The following is a 12,705-nucleotide window of genomic DNA, read 5'->3' on the forward strand; positions in this document are numbered from 1 at the left end:
TAAGCCAATCAGAGCAGAGCTCAACATTAATATTGATGAACTTTTAAAATAAGGCAAAAACAGAGCATTAGATCCTGGGGACAATTTCTAGGGTTGTAAATGGACCTGTAAAACTGTATCTGGACAATTTTAGACCTTAAATAAGCCACATACCCTAATTAACATACTGTTACTCATTCTCATTCTAGGGCACCTTTAATCAAAAATATCTTCGTGTTCCGAAGACGAACAAAGGTCTTAGGGGTTTTGAACGACATGACATGAGGGTGAGTAATTAATGACAATTTTCATTTTGGGGTGAACTAACCCTTTAATGTAACCTAAATGATAAAATAATCATAGAAAAAATCCTAGGGATTGTATGAACTGAAAAAAATTATAGTTTGAATGCAATTTTAGTCTGCTAAATGAGTAAATATCCAGTACCAACCAATAATAATAGACCTTAGGCAGGTTAGACGCCATATTGAATTTAATGAAGATGAAGAGGCTGTGAGGGATTGACTTGCAGTTACAGACTTTACAATGCCACACACTGTATAAAGGTCTAAGATCACGTCATCTTTCTAACTCTCAACTTTTAAAACCGTTTTAATTCCTGACAAAAAATAAATAAAGGGTAATGGCGTTACCTTGACGGTCAATAACAATATAAAAATCAAGTATTGATGTGGATCAATGAACAAAGTAAATTTATCTAAATCACACAGATAGCTATATAATGATTCAAGGGAGTTAAGTTTACATGAAACGGTAGTAAAAGAGTAGTAGAGTAATATGTATAAAAAGAACAGCGAGTTGTAATGCTACAACGTCATTGAAAACACAACTATGGACAGACAGACTGTGTGCTTTAATTGGCTACATTTCGAGCTTGCAATTAGATGCTGTTTATTGTGCCTTCAAAAAACACTGACCACTTTAATACAGGGGACCTTCACAGAAAATCCACTTAAATGTCATGTTTGAGATGGGAACAGATCAGTCATTCAACAACATCAAATATCAACAAGGTGGGCAAAGTCCTTATAAGAATCAACTATAGACAACTGCATTAAAAGTAAACAGCGGCAGCTACAAAAAGAAAAGATAGTGCCTTCTATACAAGGATATTAACATCAGCTTGTTCATGTATGCATATTTATCAGCACCCATAAGAAGAGAATCACAGCCGTACCGAACATATGGCCATGGATAATGTGCAGTGTCTGTGGAAAAATGATAATAATACATCTACCAAGCTATATTTATTCTAAACTCTTGATTCTTGAAACAATATCCAAGGATAGAAGGAAATACTTGCTAAAAATCTCGATAAGAGCAAATCGGAACAAAGTTGTGTTGACTTGCAGCTGCAGGGTTAAATCTTATCTCTAAATGTGACGGCAAAAGACAATCAACGTAAAAATCTGCATTTTACCATCAGCGCTGTAGTAAATGCAAGGCACCACAGGAGGAGGCGGCCGCTTCACGATGGAGGGGCACGTATTAAAAGAAAAAATGTCAATACAAAGTACGATTCTGTTCGAAGAACAGACAGGAAGAGAAGGGAGAGCACGCCTGGAGGTCAAGGGTCAGATGGAGGTTCGGGTAACGGTGCAGGGGAGTTTAGTGCAGTCCAGGACTTCAAATGGGCTCTGGTTTGAGCTTCTCAGCTAGAAAGTCACTAACAAACTGTTCTACCACAGCCGGTGTGATCTCCTCCACGTCTTTAACGTATTTGGCACGAGCAGACATGTCCAGGATGGTGAGAAGAGGCGCGGCCTCAGGCAGATTGGTGTAGTCCCGCAGGGAATCGCTCATATCGTCCTGTCGGGAGATGAAAATGATAGAAATATCATTGTCTGTGAAAAGCAAAATGACTACATTGTGTCTGTGACTAAAAAAAAGTGAAGAAATGAACTGCAAGTATATGAGAAACAACCATCCAGGAGACACTAGGAAACTGCATCAAGGCCAGCATAAAGCTCTCTCTCTCGCTCTCTCTCTCTTTAAACCAGTATGACAGCACACACGGGGGAGTTTTCTTTCTACTCCCTCCTGAGCAGAGTTGAGAGCTCCTCTCACTCCCCGCGGAGAGGAGGTCTCTGCTACAGCAGGGGGGGACCAGGAGGGAGTACAAAAACATCGCATAACCCACCTTGTTGTTTCTGAGGCACTACAACCCCAGGAAACGTCAGAGAGATGAATCACACTGTGTGTGTGTGGAAAACATTCCCATTATTCCAGTCAGGGGCTCCTAAATGTGTGTTTGTGGGGGAACAAAGGCAGCGGCAGAGTGATTTTTATTTTCTGAATGCCTTTCTTCAAGATGTGGTTTGACCTTAATACCAAATGCTGCTCACTGAAATATACCAACAAGAAACAAACATAACATCTATAGATGGATCATGAATTGAACATAAAAAATGATGGTTTTGCAAGAAATTTTGCTCATATACAGCATGTTGATAAAACATCCCTCTCCGATCGTTGATCACGTGTCTGTTTTTCTGTTTAATTAATTACTGATTTCTATAAACAATGTAAGAATATATTTTATATTTTTTCATTCTATTTCAAGACATTTACTGGATTGAAGCAAAGTCCACTTAATTTACTTAATTATTCATACACCATTATTTTATAGAAAAAGCATGTTGAAATGGAAGCATAAAATATGATGATCAGGCTTTTGAGGAATGAACATTTTTCCATCTTAATCTTCATTGTATTGCATTGTATTTTATGTTTTGTCCCCTACAATAAAAATTACAGAGCGTTGATTAAAAAACTAAGCATTTATATAGAGTGATATAGGGGGATATTTATAGGCCTATGTATTTAAGTAAATATCACTTATTTACATTACAAGCTATCAGAATTTCATCTTACTTTTTGGCTTTAGAAATATCAGTAACTGCATCAAATTGCATTTGTGGTTGTTTTCCCTCCTCGATCAAATATAATACTTAACATAAACAGATATGCAACCTTTTTTAGATTCTCTTTTATATTTTGCCTAATGTTTCAATAAACGGTTCCATAAAAAAAATAAAAAAAATAAAAAAAAATAATAAAAAAAATTATATATTATATATTATATATATATATATATATATATATATATATATATATATATATATATATATATATATATATATATATAAAATAAAAATTTGACTGACTTTTTATGATATCATGATTTACAGGATTAAAAGTGCCCACTTTCTCCACCAGAATAACGCAATAGGCCATCTAGCCTAACACACTATTATACTTATCCTTCTAAAAGTCTTTCAAATGAGAACCACAGTTTCAAGACATTATAATAATGCAATATTTGAGTTGCCTTTTTTGACCACAAGAGGGCACTACAAGAGTTTCGATGAGATCTCAGCTCGTTTATTCCATCTCTAACTGGTTCGCAGTGAAACCGAGTTATTCCACAGCAGCACATGGATAAAACCGCAATCAGATCTCGGGCCTGTAAAAGACTTGCTGTGCTCTTTTTCTTACCTAAAAAGGACTCGTATGGTTTGGTATAAGTTTGTGACCTCATCTTCAAACAAAACTACTATGAGATCGAATGGTAGTATTGTTACAGTGAGGAAAACTTGACCCTTGAACATTATAGTTACTACTTCAAAAAAATACTCCAAATCCGCAACACATATGCAATATAAAGGGTGGTGAATCAGCCAATCATTTAATTGCAGAATGTCCATTTCCTGTTTTATGAAACAGGAAAAGTGGATCACTGGTGATTTTTCACATAATCATTTCCTTTTCCACATTCCAGATGGATTCCACTGTCTGATCTGAGCCCACAACAATCTGCAATGGATTAAATTGCTGCACCAGGAGAGACAATGACTGTCAAAATGTGACATATTACAACGCAAACAGCTTGTTTCTGGGATTTGCGCTCAATGCGCCCTTGTAAAATTGTGAAGCGATAAAGATCAGCGAAAGCCGTCCATCAGCAGAAGCAAATACAGTGAGAAATGGAGTCTGTCAGTGTAACCCTTCCAGGCTTTTAGATATGAAAAGATTACATCTTTCAGGCTGTCTACCTCTCAATGGAAAGCCATGCATCTTCTTTTGTGGAGCAGCTAACCTAGTGTAAACTGTTCTTCAACCCTGGCGGCCCTTCCGCACACACACATAGTCCCTCGCCGCCTCCAGCGCTGAGCTCACCGTGCGGAGACAAAGGGTCAGCCTGTGGCTGCCTCCAGCTGCTAGCGTGATAAGGGCCAGTGTGTTTACCAAATTGCACCGGCCCTACAACGTGAAGTTTATTCTGCCTATTGTGGGCCTGTAGCATTCCATAAGCATTAGCCATCTGCTCGTGAAAGCAGAGATAAGGCTGTCTGATTGGCCAGCTCACTACGAAGGTCCTGTGCTGATTGGTTATCTGAGAGAGCTCTGATCTGAACCCAAGAGTGTTCTAGCGGTGCTCTGCACCAGACATTGGGTTCAAATAATCACACAGTGGAAATAAATAAAAGCCATCGGTGCAAGAATGCATCTCCCGCTGCCAGGCTTTGATCGACTATTTTGTGGGTGATTAAAGGAATACTGTATACTCAGTTAGATGCGTATTAAGCTCTATCGACAGCTTCTGAGGTACAGTATATGATTGATTAGCACAAAAAAAAAAAAACTGTCTACAGGTTTATAAAGACACCAGCTGACAAACCCTGTTTAAGTGTTTTTAATGTCTTTAAAAGATGTCTCTTATGCTCACCAAGACTGATTTTACTGTATTTTTGATCAAATAAATGCAGTGATATTTAAAAAAATAAATAAAATCCTGACAGCAACACTTAATTTTAAGTATCATTACGCCAGTCTTTAGTGTTACATGATTCTTTAGAAATCAATCTAATTTGTTGCTCAAGAAACATTTATTATTATTATTATTAATAATAATATTATTATCATCAGTGTTGTGAAAACATTTGTGCTGCTTAATATTTATGTGGATACGGTCATGCATTTTTTTCAGTATTAAAAAGTAAAGAAATACAGCATTTTTAATACTTTTTTTCCTTTGTGACATTATAAATGTCTTTACTATCACTTTTGCTCAATTTAATGCATCCTTGCTAAATAATAATAATTTATTTTAAATCTTACTGACCCCAAACACGCACGTTTACTTATCTAAATTGAAAGAGCTTCTATAATTATCTGTATATATAAAAAATATATATATTTTATAACCTAACCCTAACCCACACCTACCCCATTATAGAAAACTTTCTGCATTTTTACATTGTTTTAAAAAAAAGAAGACAGTAAATTACTATACATAGTTGTATAACTGAGGATGTCCCAAAAGGGAGATTTTTGGTTTGCTCACTTCTGGGTTCAAATTTGTTCCCAAAATATGTTTAAGTAGGTACACGCGCACGCACGCACACACACAAAATAATAGTGTTACCTATAATAAATATGTTTTGAACCCCACCTTCAACAGTTTACTTGTGAAGAAATTCCACGTGCTTTCTTTGAAATAGCTGCTCAATGAAACATGAAGTGTTAAGGTGTGTGGATAACAGGGTGTTCAACCTCTGAACACACACTTCTGTCTTCTATACTCATATCCTACAGCTGCCCTGGCCCTTAACAGTCTACAGAGTTTCTTACACTATCTCATTTTCCTTTGTTTCCCCACTCACACTATCTGCTCTCATTTGACAGCGCTGGCCTGTACACATGAAGTTAATCCTTGATACTGATTTGCAGTGAAATAATGTGTTGAGTTATGCAATAGATGAATAAATTAATAAATAAAGACCTGTTGAAAACATTCTACATATAATGGTCATATATTCTGTCTTCAGTACTGGTTAAATTATCAACATAAGTGGCTTGCTGTCAATTACCACAGGAAATAATATTGGCTTGCAGTTAGAAAGAACAAACATTAACATCATTTTCAGTAATTCACTTATAATGGAAGTCTATGGGGCAAGTTATTTAGCCAGAATAAACATTAATATAGACAAAATTATCGCCACAAGACGTTGTCACAAGATGTGTTAACATGAGAATGCAAGATAAAAATTTCGAAATTCAATTGCCTGTGCATTATCATAACTCGGAAAAATATGTTTACATATTATGGATTATCTATTAAAAATACAAAAATAAAACAACTCAAAGCAAAGAAACAAAATAACGCAAAAAAACTCAAAAAAAATCAACACAGTTAAGCAAAAAATGAAAATAAATAAAAACAAAAAAACCAACATGATAAATTCAACAAAAAAAAAACTAAGCAAAACCAAACACCACAACACGGTAGAGAAAAAAATGTAAAGCAAAAAATAAAAATAAAAAAAAACAAAAAAAAACAAAGGACGTAGACAACGCAAGACACTGAGGGTTTATAATGTCAGATGTTGGCAAACGTGTAGTGTAGCGCTGGGTTAGACATGCACAGGTACAGAACATGTGCGGGGAATGCCTGAAACTCAAACCATGGCATAGCAAAGCCATCCTGAAGATCTGCCATATCTGGGCGTGCCTCACACAAAGAAAGAATGAACGTGTCAAGAGGGTTAAAGTGAGAAGGGGAAAAAAGGAAAGAAATGGGTGCCTAATCGTCTATTAATGACGGCCACCGTCACATGACTTCCGCAACGGTCACAAAGAGAAAACAGGAGATGAGAGTTATGAAAAGGTTGGCTTTCCTCCCTCTCGGCATGCAGGCTTGAAAGACGAAAAGGTGATCAGGGAGATGGAAAAGAAAAGCGAGTGAGCGAGGGAGAGAAAGAAGGGCACAGCTGTTTTGGCACCCTCTGCGTTTGAGGCTTGTGCTACATGTGCTTGCCATTCAACTGCAGCTCCTTTTATTTACTGCATGTACATGTTGGTGATTGCATGCCGCCCTCCCGAAGGATTGTTTTACACAAATATACAGAAACAGATGGCACGGCACACTTGTGTGTAAATGCAAGCACACATTCAGATTGTTGTGGCAGAGAAGAAAAAAAAGGATAAACCCTTAAAGGAACTCATGAAGTCATGTGCTGCTTTTTGAGATAAATGAACCAAAATTTGAATCATTATTCAATAATAATCTTCCCCTCCAGTGAGCTGTTACTCAAAGTGGATCGAGTCAATTTGAAATGATTGCATAAATATTTTTTAATTTTTTGACAGAACTAGTCCTTTAATTGTTCAATTACACACATATTGACAAACTTACCTCTCCAGCTACAAAAAAGAGCAGTGGCGTCTCCTCCTCCTTGGCTTTGTACTTGGCCATGATCTTCTCTGCGATTGGCTGGATGAGCTCCTTGGCCGGCTCCAGCTCTCCCTCTTCCTCAGCATCTAAACGAGAGGTTAAAAACAGCAAGATGAGAGAGAGAAAAAGGCATGATGTGGTAGAAAGATGAATGAGCATAGTAGTTAGAAAAGGGAGTTGAAGAGCCAATAGGCTTTGAGTGCTCCTCTGCAATGATCTCGAAAGAAGAGAAGAATCCGCTGACCTACGAACAGCACGAGACAGGGCCCTTCATGCAGCTGCACGGCGTTGGATTCGCTGAGCTCCAGCACGGGCCGCGGGTGCCACGGGAAGAGCCGACAGTCGGGGTCATTGAGGATCTCCACCCGCCCCTGTCGCGTGATCATGTGACCCTCTGTGTCCAGAAAAATCAGTGTGGGGATACCTGGAGAAAGTAAATTAATAACATTTATTCATCTAAATCTGTTTTTGTTCTAGCCAACCAAGACAAGTGTGAAAATATTTTTTTTTTACATTGCTATATATTAAAGCTGCACTATGCAACTTTCCTTCCACTGGAGGGCGCCTATTCAAAACAAAGGTGTAGTTTGATGACGCCAAGTGTGAGCGCAGCATCTTGGGAGATGTGGTCTTCTCATCACAGCCGGTGGAAAATAGGACTCGGGCAGAAATCACGATCATGCATGTGGTTATTAACATTACTGTAGTCTAAAGCAGAGCAGGGCCGAGTGTCGTCGAGCTGAGCACGGCCGCTGGAGCGATTGTTAAACAAATACCTGCCTCGCGAACACTGGGACTTTTATTATGACGGGACGGGACACAGTCGCCGGGCGTCTGCAGTATTTCCGCTCTTCCGGTTATGATTATGAGGTATTGCAGCTCTGTTTGTCATATTAGTTACATTTAAGTGTGTTGAAAATGATGTTATGGCGTTACTCAGTGCGTTCACTTGTTCACACTGCTAAGAGTAAAGCGCTCCGGCCAAATAAAACCCGAAACCGAGGGTAGCACAGATATGACGAGATTGACAGGCGACTTCCTCAAACGCTATGCTGAAACGTCCCTGTCCTTAGTTAAAATAGCAATTTTCTCACAATTTACAAATAGTTGGAAACATCTGGGATATTGTAGGTACTCAACTGAACAAAATATATAACACCGGCCTAGTGGTTTTTGGATATTTTACTGCAAAAATACTATATAGTGCACCTTTAAACATTAAATATGGTCTGATTTGCTGTGATTTTGTCACAGTAGCATCTCATGTTCAGTGATGACCATAACGTGAGTAAATGCTTGATGTGACTTCTCACTGGTCATTATAGGATTCAAGCATACAGAGATAATCTAATGAAATAAATTACAATATAAAAAAGGGATTTTTTATGAGTTCGGCTGTTTTCGGAAAGAATCAGTACAGTGTATCCGTCTTTTATAAATATAATAAAATTAAAGACTAATCGGAGATATGACCTACTCTGTAGGTACTCAAGATTAACATGAGATTGGCAGAAACTGTGTTATTTACCCCTTAAGATTTAGAATCTATTCTAAAGAAATTGTTTGTTAACTTTTGTGTTAAACTTATTGTAAAGTATTAGCGATATGTTACTGTGTTTGATTTATATATTAGTTTTTACATAATTTTTTGTGCTTTTGTCGACAAACTATATTTTGTTTATAAGAGTAAAACGAACAAAAATACTTAATTTGACAAAATGTCAACAAAGTTAAAGGACAATTCGTCTTTAATTGTATTACTTTGTATTGTCTTAGACATATCTTACCATGTTTAATGGCTAGTGTTTGAGAACAGTAGCTTTAGGCCACATAAAGGTCTCCAACACCCAGCACACGTTCTTTCACAAAGACAAAGTCAGACGGCCTGTGGTCACACTGATCTCTCTGTACGGCCGGACTCTCTCAAGCCCTCTTTGAGATAGAAATCTGCCTGCAGTATTAGTGGCCTTATCAGACTCGCACACCGAATTCAGGCTGGAGGTGGAGGGATGGGGGAGTCAGTATCAACTCATCCAAGATGAATTCCACACATTCCAGACCGGATAGGCCAGAAGCCAGTTCTTTCTCTCTCAATGCATCCACTCCCAATGGAGAAGAGCAGAACGCAGAGAGAGAGTTTTTGGACTGTTAAAGGGGTTGTATGATACCTGGTCCATGTATGAAGAGTTTTTTGGGGGCAGAAAACTAACATAATTTGTTATTTTTTTCAATACTGGCAATTACAACAGAATTACAGACTTACATTTAAGGATATTCACCCCAAAAAACAAAAACACACTCACACATTGGTAAATGTGTAGCTATTGTGTTAAACTTACTATAAAATGTTAGATATGTGACTGTATTTATACTTGCTTACATTTTTTCCCCACATTTTTCAAAATGTTATAAAATTGTTAACGTTCTATTAGTTTGGGCACACATGTTTTTCAATTAATTAAAATTTTGCCATTATTTACTTACCCTCATGTTGTTCCAAATCTATTTAGAAAAATGTATCGTGTTTTTTTGGGGGGGTGGCCATACAATGAAAGTCAATGGGTTCCAAGTGTTGTTTTGGACCCCATTGACTTTAATTACATAGGCAAAACCAGTTAAAACATTCTTTAAAATATCTTCTTTCGTGCTCTTTAGAAGAAATAAAATCATGCCGGTTTGGAACGACATGAGGGTGAATACATAAATGACAGAATTATAATTTTTGGTTGAGCTAGCCCTTCAAAAACCTTGTTTTCAGAAGTGTTAAACAGAGTGAGTTAAACTGAAAGGGAGCGGTGGGGAACAGTAATGGTAAAGTAAACTTGATTATCCGCCCACATTCCTGAGGTCCTACAGCTCAGTTTGCAGTTCCTGGCAGGGTCAGCTATATCCAGCGACGGCCAACGTGACATCCAACCACATGCTGTTCTATCAAACAAATGCATTTCCACCTGAGCAAAAGCTAACCAAATTCCACAGACGTACCTTGGATTCCATAGAGTCTGTTCAGTCGTGACCGTCTGGCCTCGTCTGTGTACGGCACTGCCAACCACGGCATCTCGCTGAAGTACTGTGTAAACGATTCTTCCGACCTGCATCATAAGACACAGCTTTATCGCATGTTTAAAATGTTCCCCACATTTCAAATAATCAAAGGCATATACGGCTGATATTTATGTACGAAGTTAGGAATCCACCATTTATCAGTACCATACGAGTTATCGGCTGATATTCGAGATTTATAATTTATTGCCATCAGTTGATGTTGTACTGTAGGCCAATATTGGATATTTAAATTCACTCATTATTTTTCTAGGGCTGTCAAAGGATAAATCACATAAATCACATCCAAAATAAGTTTGTGTTTACATAATATGTGTGTGCGTACGGTGTATAATTATTATGTATATTTGAATACACATACAGGGATGTATATATTTTGGAAATATTTGAATGTATATATTGTACTGTCTATGTATGTATGTTTGTGTGTGTGTGTGTGTGTGTGTGTATTTATATCAATTATATTATATATATTTTATATATAAATATAGCTGTATATAAATACACAATATACATGCATGTGTGTATTTATGTAAACATAATTATACACAATCTTTTATTTTGGATGCGATTAATTGTTTGGCAGCACTATAATTTTCTAAGTTTTACATTTAGATTACCTTTGCCATCATCTAATGCTCACTTAAAGTTAATCTTTAAGTCTTAAATAATCATGTAATAACACTGTTTAATGTAAACTTTAGCAAATATCAAAATTAATATCCATTTTTCATACTGTACATAATGTCGTGATGCCTAAATTCACTTGAAGCATTGAGAATGATTGTTTTTAGTGTTTCATTTAAAAAAACATTTTTTTTTTTTAGATAAAATAGTATATTTAATATCGGCTATTTATAGGTTATTGGTATGAGATGGAAATAATTATTGGCCAGAATCGGAATTATCGGTGCAAACATATATTTAAAAAAAAGTCAGAGCCCACACTGAAAATCAGAGATTTAAAATACATTTAAACCTGGAAATGTCTAAATTTAGGATTTAGAAAAACTAAACAAAAAAATTATAAAAACAATTATGACAAAATGAATCCACTGAAATTGTTATGCTACTAATATAATTTATAGTAAAAAACTAGAATTAAAAAAAAAAAAAAGTATTTTTAAAATGTTTGTTTCCTACCTATCAGCACTGACAAACACAATCTCAAATTTGTGTCCTGATTCTTTCACTTTCCGGTATGATTCCACCAACACTCGTGTTAGACTGCGACAAGGAGGACACTGCAGGAAGAACACACACACACACACACACACACACACACACACACACACACACACACACACACACACACACACACACACACACACACACACACACATAAACACACACAAACACATACATAAGTTATGACAAGATCTCCTACAGGGTTTCTGATAATAAACAGCACTTAGTGGCCTAGCGAGCGCCCAGAGCACTTAATATTACTCTCCCTGCAGTTCAGCACTCCTTTAAGAAAAAAACAAAAAACAAATGTGAATAGGGCCTGGAAGAGCCTTTAAACTCATCCTTTTTTTTATGGCTTGGAGGTATTTTGTGCTGCATGTTTTTCTCTTTTCACAAGAGTGCTACATACAGCCTGACGTGTTCACTCAGCTCTCTTCAAGAGCTCTCCAGACCCTCTCCAGACCAGGCCCACACTGAACGAAAGCTCAGCAGTTTCATGCAGAACTCAAACGCCTGTCATTCACAAAGTTTTAAATATCCTCCGGCCCTTCTACATTTCTTTATCAAATATTTAGGCAGGATTAGGGGTGTGTTCACACTTGTGGTTCGGTTGGTTAGTTATCCAAATCAATGCCGTGTGCTGGAATAAATGCACTTGTGTCTGTGCGTAGTCTACATATGATGCTTTTTTTTGACCAGCCGAGAACTTGTAAAGAGCTTATAAAATGTGTAAGAGAGGAATCCCGTCACACACACAAGCGAAGATCTGCTGTGAGGAGACGCGGTTCTGATGCCTGTACCGAACTGTGATGGCCAACACTGCGCCTATGAAGAGAAAAGGCAGGTATGCTCGAGCATTGTCCTTTTTAGGGTCGTATCTTTCTGTTTTTGGTTTTGTCATGTCGTTTTGTTTGCACACAAGGGTTTAGATTGGAAGCGTTCGCCCTTATTCAAATGAACCGCTAGCCTGACAAGCCAGACCCACATCAAGATGTTTGGTCTGGAAACTCACCATTGACAGGGCTCAATCCGAGGGGCGGGATAAACGGTTGTCTTTCAAACTCCCCCTGCACGCGATAGGATAGCGCTACAACCAATCAGAGCAACGAAGGTGAAGGAGAGCTTGTTGCCAGATTAAACTTTCGCCGTATCCGGTCGGCAAAACTCAGAACACATCTTCCCTTTTTAAGAATGACTTCAGTGCCGTTCTTTGT

The 12,705-nt window shown here is 37.5% G+C and overlaps 1 protein-coding gene across 1 annotated transcript in view; it reads right to left on the minus strand.

Moving 5' to 3' along the window:
• Positions 1-454: 454 nt before the first annotated feature.
• The window catches only part of nxn (nucleoredoxin), an 81,482-nt gene continuing 69,231 nt past the window's right edge, over positions 455-12,705 (minus strand). Inside the window, exons 4-8 of the mRNA XM_067451095.1 lie at positions 11,447-11,547; positions 10,226-10,332; positions 7,485-7,664; positions 7,202-7,326; positions 455-1,809 (exon numbers count right to left, since the gene is read on the minus strand). Of these exons, the coding sequence (XP_067307196.1) occupies positions 1,627-1,809; positions 7,202-7,326; positions 7,485-7,664; positions 10,226-10,332; positions 11,447-11,547 (696 nt within the window). The 3' untranslated portion in view covers positions 455-1,626. The remainder of the gene's footprint in view (positions 1,810-7,201; positions 7,327-7,484; positions 7,665-10,225; positions 10,333-11,446; positions 11,548-12,705) is intronic.

This window comes from Pseudorasbora parva, chromosome 8 (assembly GCF_024679245.1).
Source record: "Pseudorasbora parva isolate DD20220531a chromosome 8, ASM2467924v1, whole genome shotgun sequence".
NCBI lineage: Eukaryota > Metazoa > Chordata > Actinopteri > Cypriniformes > Gobionidae > Pseudorasbora > Pseudorasbora parva.